General features: G+C 37.2%; 2 protein-coding genes across 5 annotated transcripts; both read left to right on the top strand.

Annotated features, from left to right (window-relative positions):
* The first annotated feature begins 313 nt into the window (after positions 1–313).
* LOC124393126 (small serum protein 2-like) lies at positions 314–7,140 on the top strand. Of its 3 annotated transcripts, none has more exons than XM_046860530.1 (4): positions 314–413; positions 633–726; positions 1,184–1,301; positions 2,639–2,862. In XM_046860530.1, the coding sequence occupies exons 1-4, from the start codon at positions 411–413 to the stop codon at positions 2,748–2,750; spliced, it is 327 nt and encodes a 108-aa protein (XP_046716486.1). In that variant the 5' UTR covers positions 314–410; the 3' UTR covers positions 2,751–2,862. The 3 variants fall into 3 exon arrangements, with proteins under 3 accessions (XP_046716486.1, XP_046716485.1, XP_046716483.1); XM_046860529.1 differs by lacking the exons at positions 633–726; positions 1,184–1,301; positions 2,639–2,862 and adding exons at positions 4,962–5,055; positions 5,471–5,588; positions 6,914–7,140 and having other exon boundaries at positions 343–413; XM_046860527.1 differs by lacking the exons at positions 314–413; positions 633–726; positions 1,184–1,301; positions 2,639–2,862 and adding exons at positions 4,394–4,490; positions 4,962–5,055; positions 5,471–5,588; positions 6,914–7,140.
* A 5,721-nt stretch (positions 7,141–12,861) lies between these two features.
* Positions 12,862–15,454, top strand: LOC124393727 (beta-microseminoprotein-like). 2 transcript variants are annotated; one of them, XM_046861737.1, is made up of 4 exons: positions 12,862–12,939; positions 13,781–13,862; positions 14,855–14,972; positions 15,218–15,454. In XM_046861737.1, the coding sequence occupies exons 1-4, from the start codon at positions 12,937–12,939 to the stop codon at positions 15,330–15,332; spliced, it is 318 nt and encodes a 105-aa protein (XP_046717693.1). In that variant the 5' UTR covers positions 12,862–12,936; the 3' UTR covers positions 15,333–15,454. The 2 variants fall into 2 exon arrangements, with proteins under 2 accessions (XP_046717693.1, XP_046717692.1); XM_046861736.1 differs by having other exon boundaries at positions 12,895–12,939; positions 13,760–13,862.
* The last annotated feature ends 364 nt before the right edge of the window (positions 15,455–15,818 follow it).

The following is a 15,818-nucleotide window of genomic DNA, read 5'->3' as shown; positions in this document are numbered from 1 at the left end:
TGACCAGGTTCCGAATTTCATTTTAAAATAAACTTATTTTTTTCTTAAAATGGAACAATTTCTCAGTTTAAACATTTGATTTGTATTTTATGTTCTACTGTGAATATAATATGAATTTATGAGATCTGAAAATCGTTGCATTCTTTTTATGTACACAGTGTCCCAACTGTTTTGAAATTGGGGTTTTAGAAATTGTGGTGTTTTCTGGAAAAGTAAGTTGTTGGTCCGCACACTCATTTTGGCTCAGGTTTTTCTCTGTGTTCATTTTTTGGGTAGTGTTTCGGGTTCTCGGTTTTTTTGCACTGGATTGGTTGTTCTCAGTGGGTATGATGCTTATAAATAGAAACCTCCTGCTTTATTTGAAGTGAATCATCTGCTTTAGATTTCAGAGAGCATACCAACTCGAAAAAATGGTGAGTTCACTGGCCAATGATATTCCAGAATTGTTCTAATCTGTGTGTGATGTTTTCTAGGTTTCATCTACAATATAATGGGATTATTTCTCTTTTCAGAATAATTATATATAAATGTGTATATATAACTATTAAGGACAGGGGAGATTCTCCTAAAGGAGTACAGCGATTGAGCAATGTTTGATTCTCAAACTGTTTATTTGTTTTTCATGTCCAAAGTCTGTGCTGAAGAGTTTAGTGTTCGTGGGCTTTGTGCTGCTTTCTCTCATCTCTGTGAGCCATGCTGGCTGCTGGCTTCTAGAGAAGAAACCGGGTAGATGTTCACACACAAACAATTTTTTTTCATTCTTCAGTTTTTTAGCAGTGATTAATATAATGGAAGTGTTTTTACTATGTAAATAAAAGTTATTTTCATTTTGGGAAACTTTTAACTACATTTAAAGTTCACTTTACTACCATTCAGAAAAACATGAAAAGGAAAGATATTGATAAGTCGCACAAACTTGGTAAATGACTCCTAGTAAAATAACTGAATAAGTAATTTGGAATATTAGCCAACAGCTTTTCAATTCTAAATATTTTTAGTAAACATTTGCTACTCATTGGGCCAGAAACTAGCTACAGCTAATAAACAAAACAAACCCTAAGCTAACAGCTAATAGATATTAACTAAGAAAAGGAAGTAGGCAGGAGTAAGGCACATTAGCACCTACAGTGATCTTATTGCAGCCTTTTTGAACATCCTTCTCTACTTTTCAAATGTACTGTAGGTGCAACTCGTTGTCAGGATTCTGTGGATAAAACCTGGCACAAGGTCGGATCCACCTGGAAAAATAGCAGGTGTGATAAGTGCTCATGCGGTATTGATTTCGGCAGTTGCTGTCACGGGTAAATATACAGAACAACACAGCAAACAGGTTCCGCACCAATAAATCACTTACAGTTTTTTTTATAAGTGACAAGTTATAAGTTACACTTTGTTAAAAGTGTACGTAATACTACTTTGGATGTGTTTTATACTATATATAAATATATATGTGTATGTATACATGTATATATACACATACACAGTGGTGTGAAAAAGTGTTTGTTTGCTCTCTTGCTGATTTATTTCTTTTCTTTGCATGTTTGTCACACCGTAATGTTTTAGATCATCAAACTGATTTCAATATTAGTAAATGATAACACAAGTGAACACAACATGCAGTTTTTTTAGGAAAGTTTTATAATTGAGGGAAAACAAAATCCAAAACTACAGGTGACAGAAGCGGAAGGTCTGTTGTCAGTGCTCAGACACTAGGCCACACACTGCAACGAGTTGTTTTACATGGTCGTCACCCTAGAAGGAGCTTCTTCTAAAACTTAATCACAAGAAAGCCAGCAAACAGTTTGCTGAAGACAACCTAAAATCCAGGCTCAGATGGTGTCCAGCAAGTGTGGTGACATCTTGGTGAGGAGTACCATGAAAATTGTGTTTTCCCTACAGTCGAGTATGGTGCTGGTAGCATCATGGTTTGTAGCTACATGAGTGCTGCTGGCAATGGTGAGCTGTGGTTTATTGAGAGAAACATGGATTCTAACATATACTGTGACTTTCTGAAGCAAAACATGATGCCCTTTCCTCAGAAGCTGGGCCAAACCGCAGTTTTCCACCATGAACATGACCCCAAACCCACTGCTTAGATGGCAACTGCCTAGCTGAGAAAGCTGAAGCTGACGGTGAAGTAGAGTGGCCAAGAATGTCTCCGGACCTGAACCCTATTGAGCACATGTCAGGCATCCTTAAGTGGAAGGTGGAGAAGCACCATGTGTCTAACATCCAGCAGCTTTGTGATGTCATTATGGAGGTGTGTAAGAGGATCCCAGCAACAATCTGTGCAGCTCTGGTGAATTCCATGCTCAGGAGGATTAAGGCAGTAATAGATAACACTGGTGCTCACACAACATAGTGACACATGACATAGTTTTGACATGTTCACTTGGGGTGTACTCACTTTTTGTTTACAGTTATTCAGACAATAATGACTGTATGTTAAGTTATTTTCAGAGGATAGGGGTTCCAGGGGGCATTACTGTCTATTATTGAAATATAAATGATCCTCTAGACTATGCAATTTATTCTTTTAACCGTTCCTTGCTTTTTCCAAATGATTAAGATACATGATGTGATGCCATGTATGACTTCACCTATTCAGTATATCCTTTTGTTTCTATTTATTTTACAGCTGGCCAATGAAAGTGTCTGCTGGATGCAGCATTAAATATGATTTTCACACCTGTGAATATGAGATCATTAATGATCAGCCAGGAACTCCATGCGGTGCTGCTGGAAAGTGATTGAAGATCATAGAAGCTGATTGGTCATAGTCATTGTGGGACCTGAAACACACCCAAAAAAGAGGTGTTCCTGATCTTTCAGCTGAAATCACAATAAAAAAGCATAACTGAATTACACAGAAATATGGTGCTGAGTCTTTCGGGGGTTTGAGGGTCAGTAATGCGACTTTGATTCAATTGATGAAAACCACATGTAGATTCTTAATAAGAATTCAATACAAACACTTATTTTTTTATCGAACACAATTCTAGAGCAGGAGTTCACATGACAATTTGACTGGACAGAAGTATAACTCAAGAAATCTACACAGATAAATAAATCATATTACAATCTATGAAAAGGTTTTATTTAATAAAGTAGAATGAGCCAGGAATTATTGGGAGAAAACAGTCTGGTCAGACAAGAGAAAAAAAAAATAATAATAAAATAGGTTTATTAGTAAATGCTGGTAAATGGTCTTTTATAAAAATCCGCAGCTGACAAAACAGGAAGTAAAACTCTTGGTCAGGGGACAGAAACAGGTGAAACTGGTGTTTAAACAGCATAAACAGGACCAGGCAAGAAATATGAATGGAACAACCAAAACAGGTCAAATATCAACAAGCAGTAAAACAGAGGCTTCATAAGGTCAGTGATATGAACTGAAAGACTGAACTAATACTTCACAGTTAGTGTGTGAACCAGCAACTTATTATATTTTGTGTGTGTGTGTGTGTGTGTGTGTGTGTGTGTGTGTGTGTGTGTGTGTGTGTGTGTGTGTAAGAAGCTGGTGAATAAAAGTCATGCAAAATGTGGCAAATGCGGCCCATGGCACCCAGTTTACACCCCAATTCCAAAACAGTTGGGACACTGTGTAAAATGTAAACAAAAAAACTAAAAACTGCAAATTTCATAAACCCAAATTTTATTCACAATAGAACATAAAATGCATATCAAATGTTTAAACCAAAAAAATTTACCATTTAATAAAAAGAAAAGGTCATTTATGATATTTAACAATGAGAAACAAAAGTTTGCACAATTTTCCAAAATGTGTAGACATTTGCCAGATGACCTGATGCTCATCTCATTCACACAACAAAAGGTCTTGCTCAGGAGCCCAGCCCAGGTGTAGCAGCTTGGTGTGGCTGGGATTTGAACTCACAATCCTCAACTCCAAAGATTAACCTCTAAGCTACCGAAACACACAATCATTTACTCTTCTAACACCCAATTATCTTAGTAACCTTTTGCCAATTCACCTCATAAGTTGTAAAATGTTTTTCTTGACCGTACCACCGTACCACCTTTTCCAGCCTTTTGTCGCCTCTGTCCCAACTATTTTGTGACCAGGTTCTGCCTTTCATTCTAAAATTAACTAATTTTTTTTCGTAAAATGGTACAATTTCTCAGTTTAAATATTTGAATTGTTTTCTATGTTCTAATTTGAATCTAAAATGGATTTATGAGATCTGAAAATTGTTGCATTCTTTTTATGTACACAGTGTCCCAACTGTTTTGAAATTGGGGTTTTAGAAATTGTGGTGTTTTCTGGAAAAGTAAGTTGTTGGTCCGCACACTCATTTTGGCTCAGGTTTTTCTCTGTGTTCATTTTTTGGGTAGTGTTTCGGGTTCTCGGTTTTCTCGCACTGGATTGGTTGTTCTCAGTGGGTATGATGTTCATAAATAGAAACCTCCTGCTTTATTTGAAGTGAATCATCTGCTTTAGATTTCAGAGAGCATACCAACTCGAAAAAATGGTGAGTTCACTGGCCAATGATATTCCAGAATTGTTCTAATCTGTGTGTGCTGTTTTCTAGGTTTCATCTACAATATAATGGGATTGTTTCTCTTTTAGAATAATTATATATAAATATTTTATATTACTATTATTTGTTTATTAATAATATAAAAAATATGTAGAAATCAACATGTAATATTCTTCAATCCAATATAATGGGATACTCTGTAGACGATTCATGGTATATAGTCGTGTTTAAGTCCACGTCATTTCCAGCAGTAATGCAGCAACATGCGGGTCACAAATCGGTGAGGTAAATGTAGGTTTGTACATGAGCGACTTATGGGACCATAGTAGATTCTTATTTCTGTGTGAAATTTAAATAGTTTGTTCAATGAAATGGAAAGGACAAAGAAGATTCTTCTAAAGGAGTACAGCGATTGAGCAATGTTTGATTCTCAAACTGTTTATTTGTTTTTCATGTCCAAAGTCTGTGCTGAAGAGTTTAGTGTTCGTGGGCTTTGTGCTGCTTGCTATCATCTCTGTGAGCCATGCTGCCTGCTGGCTTAATAAGAACAAAGCAGGTAGATGTTCACACACAAACTATTTTTTTCACTTTTCAGTCTTTAGCAGTGATTGATATAATGGAAGGGTTTTTACTATGTAAATAAAAGTTATTTTCATTTTGGGAAACTTTTAACTACATTTAAACTTGTAATATTTTACTTCACTACCGTTCAGAAAAACAAACTTGGTAAATGACTCCTAGTAAAATAACTGAATAAGTGATTTGAATATTACCCAACAGCTTTTCAATTTTATTTATTTTTATTTGGCCAGAAACGAGCTACAGCTAATAAATAAAACAAAGCCTCAGCTAACAGCTAGTAGATATTAGCTAAGAAAAGGAAGTAGGCAGGAGTAAGGCACATTAGCACTTACAGTGATCTTATTGCAGCTTTTCTGAACATCCGTCTCTATTTTTCAAATGTACTGTAGGTGCGACTCTTTGTCAGGATTCTGTGGATAAAACCTGGCACAAGGTCGGATCCACCTGGAAAAATAGCAGGTGTAATCAGTGCTCATGCAATAGAGATTACACCAGTTGCTGTGACGGGTAAATATACAGAACAACACAACAACAAACAGGTTCCGCACCAATAAATCACTTACACTTACTTATAAGTGACAAGTATATATATATATACAGTATAAAACACATCATCCAAACTAGTGATACGTAGTTTGGAAGGGTCCCTGGTGGTCTAGTGTTTAGGATGCGGTACACTCGCCGCTGTGGCCCGGGTTCGATCCCTGGTCAGGGAACCAACCCCAGCCACTCTTAGTGCCAGTCCCAAGCCCAGATAAATGGGGAGGGTTGCGTTAGGAAGGGCATCCAGCGTAAAAACATGTGCCAAATCAAACATGCGGATCATGAATACGGATGATGCCCCTTCCTGATCTCTTATTTTTTCTTGCATGTTTGTCACACTTTATTGTTTTAGTTCATTAAATTTATTTAAATATTGGTAAAAGATAACACAACTGAATACAACATGCAGTTTTTACATGAAGGTTTTATTATTGAGGCAAAACAAAATCTAAAACTACAGGTTACAGAAGCGGAAGGTCTGTTGTCATTGTTCAGACCCACTGCAACGAGTTTTTTTAGATGGTTGTCGTCCCAGAAGGAGCCTCATCTGGAAATTAATCACAAGAAAGCCAGCAAACAGTTTGCTGAAGACAACCTGTCCAAGAACATGAATTACTGGAACCCTCCAGTGGTCTGATTGAGATCCAGGCTCAGATGGTGTCCAGTATGTGTGGTGACATCTTGGTGAAAATTGTGTCTTGCCTACAGTCAAGTATGGTGCTGGTAGCATCATGGTTTGGGGCTACATGAGTGCTGCTGGCAATGGTGAGCTGCGGTTCATTGAGGGAAACATGGATTCCAACATATACTGTGACGTTTTGAAGCAGAACCACAGTTTTCCAGCATGAACATGACCCCAAACCCAGCAATAACCTGTGCAGCTCTGGTGAATTCCATGCTCAGGAGGATTAAGGCAGTGATAGATAACACTGGTGCTCACACAACACAGTGACACTTGACACAGTTTTGACATGTTCACTTGGGGTGTACTCACTTTTTGTTGACAGTTATTTAGACAATAAAGACTGTATGTTATGTTATTTTTAGAGGACAGTAAATCTGTACTGTTATACAAGCTGCACATTGAGGGGTATATATACTGCACATATAATGTTCCAGGGGGCATCATGGTTATTGAAATAGAAATGATCCTCTAGACCATGCAATTTATTATTTTAACTGTTCCATGCTTTTTCCAAATGATTAAGGTACATGATGTGATGCCATGTGAAGTCATACATATCTGACCACCTATTCAGTATATCCTTGTGTTTTTATTTATTTTACAGCTGGCCAACAAGTGTGACTGCTGGATGCCGCATTAATTATAATTATCAGACCTGTGAATATGAGATCATTAATGATCAGCCAGGAACTCCATGCGGTGCTGCTGGAAAGTGATTGAAGATCATAAAAGCTGATTGATCATAGTCATTGTGGGACCTGAAACACACCCAAAAAAAAAGAGGTGTTCCTGATCTTTCAGCTGAAATCACAATAAAAAAGCATAACTGAATTACACAGAAATATGGTGCTGAGTCTTTCGGGGTTTGAGAGTCAGTAATGCGACTTCGATTCAGTTGATGAAAACCGCATGTAGATTCTTAATAAGAATTCAATACAAACACTTATTTTTTATCGAACACAATTCTAGAGCAGGAGTTCACATGAAAATTTGACAGAAGTATAACTCAAGAAATCTACACAAATAAATAAATCATATTACAATCCATGAAAAGGTTTTATTTAATAAAGTAGAATGAGCCAGGAATTATTGGGAGAAAACAGTCTGGTCAGACAAGAGTAAAAAAAAAAAATTAATAAAAAAGGTTTATTAGTAATATATAAGTTTTAGGAAATGTTGGCATTAATACCACAAAAGCGTGCCGTTCCGCCAGTGTGCTCGGGTGTACATCGACAAAAAAAGGCGTGCCGGTCCCCCTGTGTGCTTAGGCGTACGTCGAAAAAAAGGAGGGTCGGTCCGCCAATGTGCTCGGGCATACGTCGGAAAAAAAGGCATGCCGGTCTGTGAAGGACCTCGGACAGGCGCAGAGGAAAGACGGGCCGGTCCGCGAGTGAGTTCAGACGGATGCTGAGGAAAGGTGTCCTGTTAGTCTGGGTGACCCCCGGAGTGAGAATGGGAATGGAAAGCCCCAGGGCAAAAATTAAAGTAAAATATACAAAAAAAGCTCTGCTTGGTGAATTATTACTTGCCTGTCTTTCTTCTAACCAGTAAAGTTTGAACCAGGTGTAGTGTTACCCCTCGTTTCCTCCTTCTCCGCCCTCCACTCGTGACCCGCTTGCACATGACCCTCAAAATACCAATACCAACAGTGGATTTTAAGGGGGGAAGCATCAAAAGATCATAAGGATAACACAGCAGGACAACAATCCAGTTCTACTGCATAGAAAATAAAGTGGTTAAAATGGTCAAATCAATCACCCAACCTAATAATGGGTTTCACAATCAAAACTCCCACCAAAACAGTTTGTTTAGAAGAATGGAGCAAAATTGCACCCGAACACTGTAAACATGTAGTTTGTTCACACAGGAAGTGTCTTAAAGCACTGTCATTGCAAACAAAGACTTTCCCAACAAAGTATTAAATACAATTCTCAGTGTTCAATATTTTTGCCTCTGCCATTCCTCTTTATTATAAATAATTTTTTATGGATTGTAATACAGGGTGGTGCAGGGAAACAGGAGCTTTTCGAACTAGAAGTTGGTGCCCCTGAGGCATCGGCAATTGTTAGGAACCAGTGCGACCTCTTTTGGATCCCCCAAGTGGTGTGCAAAGAGCATTCAATGTAAAAGCCTTTGCTAAGAATGGTGACAGTGTGAGTGCCGCACAAAGGGAATTTTGGTGTCATTAACTGTTAGGACGTCATGATCATGTCCCGTCTGCTAATGCGATTACAACACGGTGTGTATTTTCTAAGAAACAGCTCAACACATCAGGCTTTCTACACATCCAGGGGACTTTTAAGGCTGAACCAGTTTCTTTAAAATGAGCAGACGGGACACAATCATGACATCCCAACTGGCGTAGCACTTACATTATCACCATTCTTAAAAAATGGCTTTTACGGCAAACACTTGTTGCGCAACACTGATGTGCTCTGCATTGATCTGTACATTTATTTTTGTTGTTGTAATGATTTTGGTTCAGAATACTAATATTAAATATATAGACAGTAAATAAGTAGATATATAAAACCAAAACATGTAACGATAAAAAGCCTTCCACATTTGTTCAATTATATTAAATTAATTCATTTTTTAAATTATTACTATTTTAATTTGAAAATAGGTCACCATGTTTTTTATGGTTCCAGAGATGAAACACGTACGTCCTCAAGGCAAATTAATACCTACAGTAAAGTACTGCCAAGGTTGTCAGTGTCATCTTTCTAAAGTATGTCAACTACGCCTAGTTTTTTTTCACATCCAGTGCTCAAACAGCCACACCCGCTTAGAAAACATCGACCAGTGTTTGTCCTTCGAAGAAAAATTACACCCCTATAACGTATTGTTGCATGTTATGAAAATATTTATTTTCTTTTTCTTTTTCTTTTTGATTTTTCAACGACTCCTTTATCTATTCACTCATTCATTTATTTATTTAGTCTTATTCTGGATCAACTTTAACATATTCAGGATCACGGTGTAGTTTGAAGGGACTCCATCATAGGACAATTTGCACATATACACACACACACACACACACACACACACACACACACACACACACACACACACACACATACACACACACATTGATTTACACCTCGGGGTAATTTCCAGTAGCCAATCCACTTATTCCTGTTTTGAGAAGGTGAGAGGAAACCAGGACAAAACCCCCCATGGGTACAGACATGTGAAACTCCTCACAGACAGTAACCTGAACCCAGGATCGAACCTTGAGGCAATCGGAAAAATAATGCAGCAATGCTTAAAAAGTGAAAATTTCTTTCTCGTTTTCTAATGTGTTTTAATTTAATACAGCATGCTGACACTACTGAGATACATTTTAGTTCGTTTTCTATACCAGCAACTCTGATAATACTCTCAGCTAAACTTATAAGAAGATGAAATGCTACAGATATAAGACAAGGTGAATAAAAAAAGGTGACAATCCTGAAATTACAAACAAACAAATTTATATACAGTATGTATTTGATTATTATTAACTGGTGAGCCAAAAGTATTGAGACACACCCTTTCCAGCCATATGCATTCTCCAAACTGTTACCAAAAACCTTGAAGGCACCCAATCATAAAGGATGTCTTTGGCTGAGGTAATATTACACATTTCCTTTACTTGAACCTGGACTCCAAAACCTGCTAAATCATGCCAATGCCCCTGTGCACAACGTCAGCTTCATGAACATCGGCTTTACATAGGTTGAAGTGGAAGATCTCTTGCTGTAGGTCACTGCCATCAGCTCTATTGAACTCCATTGGGATGAATGTGAACCCTGACTGCACACCAGGCCTCCTCACTTACATCAGTACCTGACATTACTAACAGCCTTATGGTTAAATAACCACAAATCTCCACAAGCACACGCCACAAACTAGCGGAACATCTTCCAGAAGAGTGGCAGGTACTGTAATAGCAAATGGCGGCTAAATGTCCCCATATAGTGTGTGTGTGTGTGTGCGTGCGTGCGTGTGTGCGTGCGTGCGTGCGTGCGTGCGTGCGTGCGTGCGTGCGTGCGTGCGTGTGTGTTTGTCTGCACACAGTGCATTCTGAAAGTATTCAGACTTCCTTCACTTTTTTCAATTTGTTATGTTGCTGCCTGATACTACAATCATTCAAATAGATTTTTTTTTTCACAAATAAATAAATATCAATAACAAATCATAATTCAATAACATTTCTAAAGAAACATTTCTGGAATTCTGTTTTTACTTTATCATTATGGGGTACTATATATATATATATATATATATATATATATATATATATATATATATATATATATATATATACACCAGTATTTATGTATTCATTTGATTTGCTTTTCAAGTACAATCCATAATTATGATTCATTTATTCAGCAATAGTAAACAAAACAGAAATATGAAGAGCTACTACAGAACAAAACATAACCACTTCATTAGCAATGGATCATTATTTATGGTTTGAGCATTTCAAGGTCACCATTGTGTTGATTCACAATCACACTATCAGCTGCAATCAAGAAATTGTTCAATAAACAGACCCTTACAAATTGCAATAGAAAATGGATAAACACAAAGGCATTGTTCCACTAAGAACCATAAATGCCCCAGTAGCAATGATTTGCTAACAGCTTTGCTAAAGATCCTTGTCTACTTGCATGATTAGTGTGTTTAAGCTTGTTTTTGGTGCTCACATTAGCAACCTGTGCCATGCTGTTACACAAAACAAATATTCCACTTTCTGTGTATATTTCAGCCGTTGGACGTTGGCACTGTTTCTGGCGTGACTCCAGCAGAGAGTGCGCAAAGGGCTGGTGCAGAGCAGATTAGGTTTCATGCCGTCACAGGGAAATGGCACAACATAACAAACCGCTTTCACATGCAAAATATGTACTTATTGTTTAAGCACACAGTCCAAAGTGTTTATCAACATATTATTAAGTATTTTTTTGTTACACACACAAGAGAAAGTAAAAAAAACACCTACTAGTCTTTACAGAAAGCTTATAGGAAAACTACAATGTTTCCTTTTTGGCACATCCCACTTATGTGCATGTGTTTTTTAGTATTTTTTCACATCACATTCATTCATTCATTCATTCATTCATTCAGCCATCCATTCATTTATTTATTCATTCATATTTTGTTAGAACCTCAATCCACTTTGCAGTGCCTCCAAAATTGTGCTGGTTTTGGCATAATAATAGATAGATAGATGTTTTGTAGTGATTAGCGGTGTAGTGTTGAGTTCAGTAATGTGATGGTGGATGGAAAAAAGCTGTCCCTGAACCTGCTGGTTCTTGTGCGTAAGTTCCTGTATCTCCTTTGTGATGGAAGGATGACTGGGATGTGAAGAGTCCTTGATGATGTTGTGAGCTCTGCGCAGACATCTGCTGTGGTAAAGGTGTTCAATGGCAGGTAGTTGGGTGCCAGTGATGCGTTGGGCGGTTTTGACCACCCTTTGCAGTGCTTTACGTTCACACACAGTGGAGCCTCCGTACCATACAGTGATGGAGTTGGTCAGGATGCTCTCAATGATGCAGCGGTAGAAACTCGTTAAAATCCCCGGGGACAGAACGAATCATGAACGAATAACATTTACTTTGTTACTGTCCACCACTGAAAAAAAAATTGTAATGCTGTTGTATGCACTGATATTCTAAACAGTTGTGTGCTTCCATATTTGTCATAACAGTTCCCTGACCTTCTAATAGCCAGCAGAATGTATGGCGTAATAACTCTATATCCAGTTAATTAATATACATATATCAATGTGAAGTGATTTTAGAGACAGTTCCCATTATGCCATTAAACATATGACTAGGTTTATGTTTGTTGGCAATCTAACTTCTTGTCCTTCATGTCCCCTTCACGCCCTCTTTCATGCTGCTTTCTGGTTAGGCTGGGTCAAAACCATTACACAAGCCTCTTATGGCGTTTCTCTGCTTTATTATGATGGGCAGTGTTTTGGATTCTTTCAATTTGCATCTGTGTTTAACTGTACTTCCACCAATGGCTTCCACCATTACCTACTCACAAAGGCAGTCCTTTAATGGATCTACTGTAAGAGACCCGAACCTGTTCCAGCATGACGGTACCCCTGTGCACATGGTGTGTTAAGAATTTGAGTGTCCTGACCTCAACCTCACTGGAACACTGGAATTTCACTAATTTGCTGTTGCTGAATCTACACATATTTCAAAATCTAGTGAAAAGAATTCACAGAATACTGAAAATAATTTTAACAGCAAAGAAGGAAATAGATCTGAAATGTAATATTCAGCAAACAGAAATTGTGATGACCAGGTCCCCACAAACCTTTTGGCCATTTACTGAACTGTATGAGCGCGAAGATTCCAGTAATTTCACCTTAGTAGAATGTGCCTCATGCCAGAGTAAATATATTGGTGCTTTATTCATTTAACATTTGCGTATATAAAGTATTTGTTTTCATGCCTTGAGTAAACGTTGATGTTACACAAATGACAGGCATAAATCATACTTAGATTCAGGGTTTACTGATCAGCTTATGTTGCCAACTCCAGCCCTTTTTCTCCTGGATTTAAAACCAACCATTCTCTTGAGGACATATTTAAAAACCTTGGAGCACCCTAACTTGTGAAAATGGTGAGTTGAGCTGATTATTAATTAATAGAATTTGGTTATTATTATTATTATTATTATTATTATTATTATTATTATTATTATTAGGTCATTTACTTGTTCATTCATATTTATCTAAATCCAATTCCCCGCATCGCACTGGATTTGATTAGCTCTTTAGGATCATCATGATTTTTGAAGTAAATTGTAGATTTTGCATATGATATGGATTAAATACAAATAAAAGAACAATTGCATTTTTAATTAGGTTTCAGTAATTACTGAGCAAGTCGATTAAAATTCTACCCATGGGGTAAATAGTTATACTTAAATATTAACCTGGGTGCTTTTTTTTTGTAGTTAATAATTTAAAAACTATATTGGTTTTCTCCAAAATTTTCAACATTAAGAAATATTTTGTGTAAAAACATAGGAAAAGTAACAGAGTAACAACTTTGTACACTATATAGACAGTGCTTTTAAACATTTGATTCCACATTTAATATTCATTTGCTCATACAATAGCCTCCACTCTTCTGGGAAGATGGTCCACTAGATTTTGGAGTGTGCTTGTGTAGATTCGTGTCATGCTAGAACAGGTTTGGGTCTCCTAGTCCAAGTGAAGGGACAATTTATTTATTTATTTATTTTCAATTTGATTTGTGGTAAAAGTTTATGGAAGAACTAAATATGGCTGGAAAAGTCAGACATCCCAATATTTTCATTTATATAGTGTACAATTTTCATTAGTTCAATAGTTCTATAAATAAAAATAGACATGCAAGCAAAGGTATTTAAACTGTGAAAATTAATCTGGATGTTTTCCTTTTTTTTTTTCAAAAATAATATGTATATGCTGATAAAGAGGGCAGTGTTTGTGGGTTTGGTCCTACTCTCTCTCGTCTCTGTCAGCTATGCTGACTGCAATGCTGCAGAAATTGAAGAAGGTAAATGATTTCACAGACACATGCACACACTATAGATAGATAGATAGATAGATAGATAGATAGATAGATAGATAGATAGATAGATAGATAGATAGATAGATAGATAGATAGATAGATAGATAGATAGATAGATAGATAGATAGATAGATAGATAGAAAGAATTAAGAACATTGTTTTCTCAAACAATGCAATATATTTTGTAATCTAAAATATGTTTTCTCTCGACATGTCCGTTTCATAACATTTAAGGCATTGGCAGACACACTTATCCAAAGTGACTTACCATTTCTTTGATTTATACCGAACATTTGAGGGTGTATGGTGCTGGGATTTGAACTTACAGCCTTCTGAACTACTGAGCTCCTATTTCCCACAATGATCCGCAATGCCTCATTTGCCTATGGCATCATTTAATAAAATAGTAACAGGAGGCAACACTATGATGCAATGCATAAAAAAACGCTCGACTGGTCCCACCGTTTTGCGAGGGAAGAGGTAGGTTTACATAAAGACTCTTTTCTGTATTGGCACCAAACTGGTGGAATGAACTTCCCCTAAATGTCTGAACAGCTTCTTCAAACGTTGAGTGAAGACTTACCTCTTCCCGAAACTCTTGAACGAGCAATAGTTTTTCTGTTCGTTTCATGTCTATGTAAAAAATGTGTGCAATAATTCTTACCTTCCTTGGTATCCCAAGTTTGCAAACTAGTGATCCAGTGTTGATTTATTGAATGATAGAGACTTTAAAGCACCTTTGTACATCGCTCTGGATAAGACCGTCTGCTAAATGCCTTAAATGCAAAATAACCATTTTCAATTGCCATGAACTAGCCACTCATTGTTTAGCATTTAAACCTCCCTGTACTCTCCATTCAAAGCTTATCCAGGTATTATCCAGGTTTGCTAATGTCACCATGTTGTCACAGAATACAAATATTATTTTGTCTATTCATGTAACATTTTGTTCAAGTTAAACATTGACTTTCTTGTAGGCGTGACTCACTGTCAGGATCTTGTGGATGGAACGTGGCACATGGTTGGATCCATGTGGACAAACAGCAAGTGTGAACAGTGCTCATGCAGTGCTAGTTATCTTGCTTGCTGTGACGGGTAAATACACAACATAGCAAGATGTCAAACGTAGATTTTTCCCACAGCAAATTATTTCATTGCCAAAAACTAGGAGGATAGATTCAAATATTCAACATGTTTAGTTTTACAAATGATTTAAATGTAAAATAGTGAAAAGTGCTATTACACAGCAGGGTCACATGACACCCGCCTATCATTGAGTATTTTTTTCTAGAATCTTCACATGAACTATGCACTAAACTTTTGTTTGCACTTATTTTCAGATTGCCAACGGGCGTTTCCAAAGACTGCACGATCGAATTTGATTATGAAACCTGTACATTTGATCTGATTAATAATATCATTCCAGGTGGATCATGTTCCGTTGATGAGAAGTGATTGTAAAGATGAACCGAATGAAGGTTTATCAAGGATGTCAGAGACCAGAAACAGAAAAACAATATGCTTAATGTTATCTTGAACCTATTCTTAACCTACAATAAACCATTATTGAAGCATTACTGCTAGTAAGAGTCGTGATTTGATTCATCAATAAAGCTGACAGAGTGTTGGGGCAATAGTGTTGGTTCAAATCCTCCCTCTCCCCTTTTATGAGAATTCACATGCTTTGGCCTTCCTACAAAAATTCTGGATTCTTCTCCCAGTTCAAAGACATGCATAATGTGTGAATGAGTGTGTGAGCCTGCAATTGTGTCCTTCAGTGATTTGGCACCTGCATCTAGGGTGTCCCCTGCCTTGTGGCTGGAGTTCCCTAGGATAGGCTCCAAGCTCCCCTGAAGCCCTGTGTAAGATAAGCAGTAAAGAAAATGGATGGATAGAATAAACCTGAGTCAGGTCTCAGAATTAATGGAAAAATAATGTCTC

The sequence above is a fragment of the Silurus meridionalis genome, chromosome 11, assembly GCF_014805685.1.
Source record: "Silurus meridionalis isolate SWU-2019-XX chromosome 11, ASM1480568v1, whole genome shotgun sequence".
In the NCBI taxonomy this organism is placed as follows: Eukaryota; Metazoa; Chordata; class Actinopteri; order Siluriformes; family Siluridae; genus Silurus; species Silurus meridionalis.
Note: the sequence above shows the minus strand (reverse complement) of the source record. Positions and strands in the feature narration are given on the sequence as shown.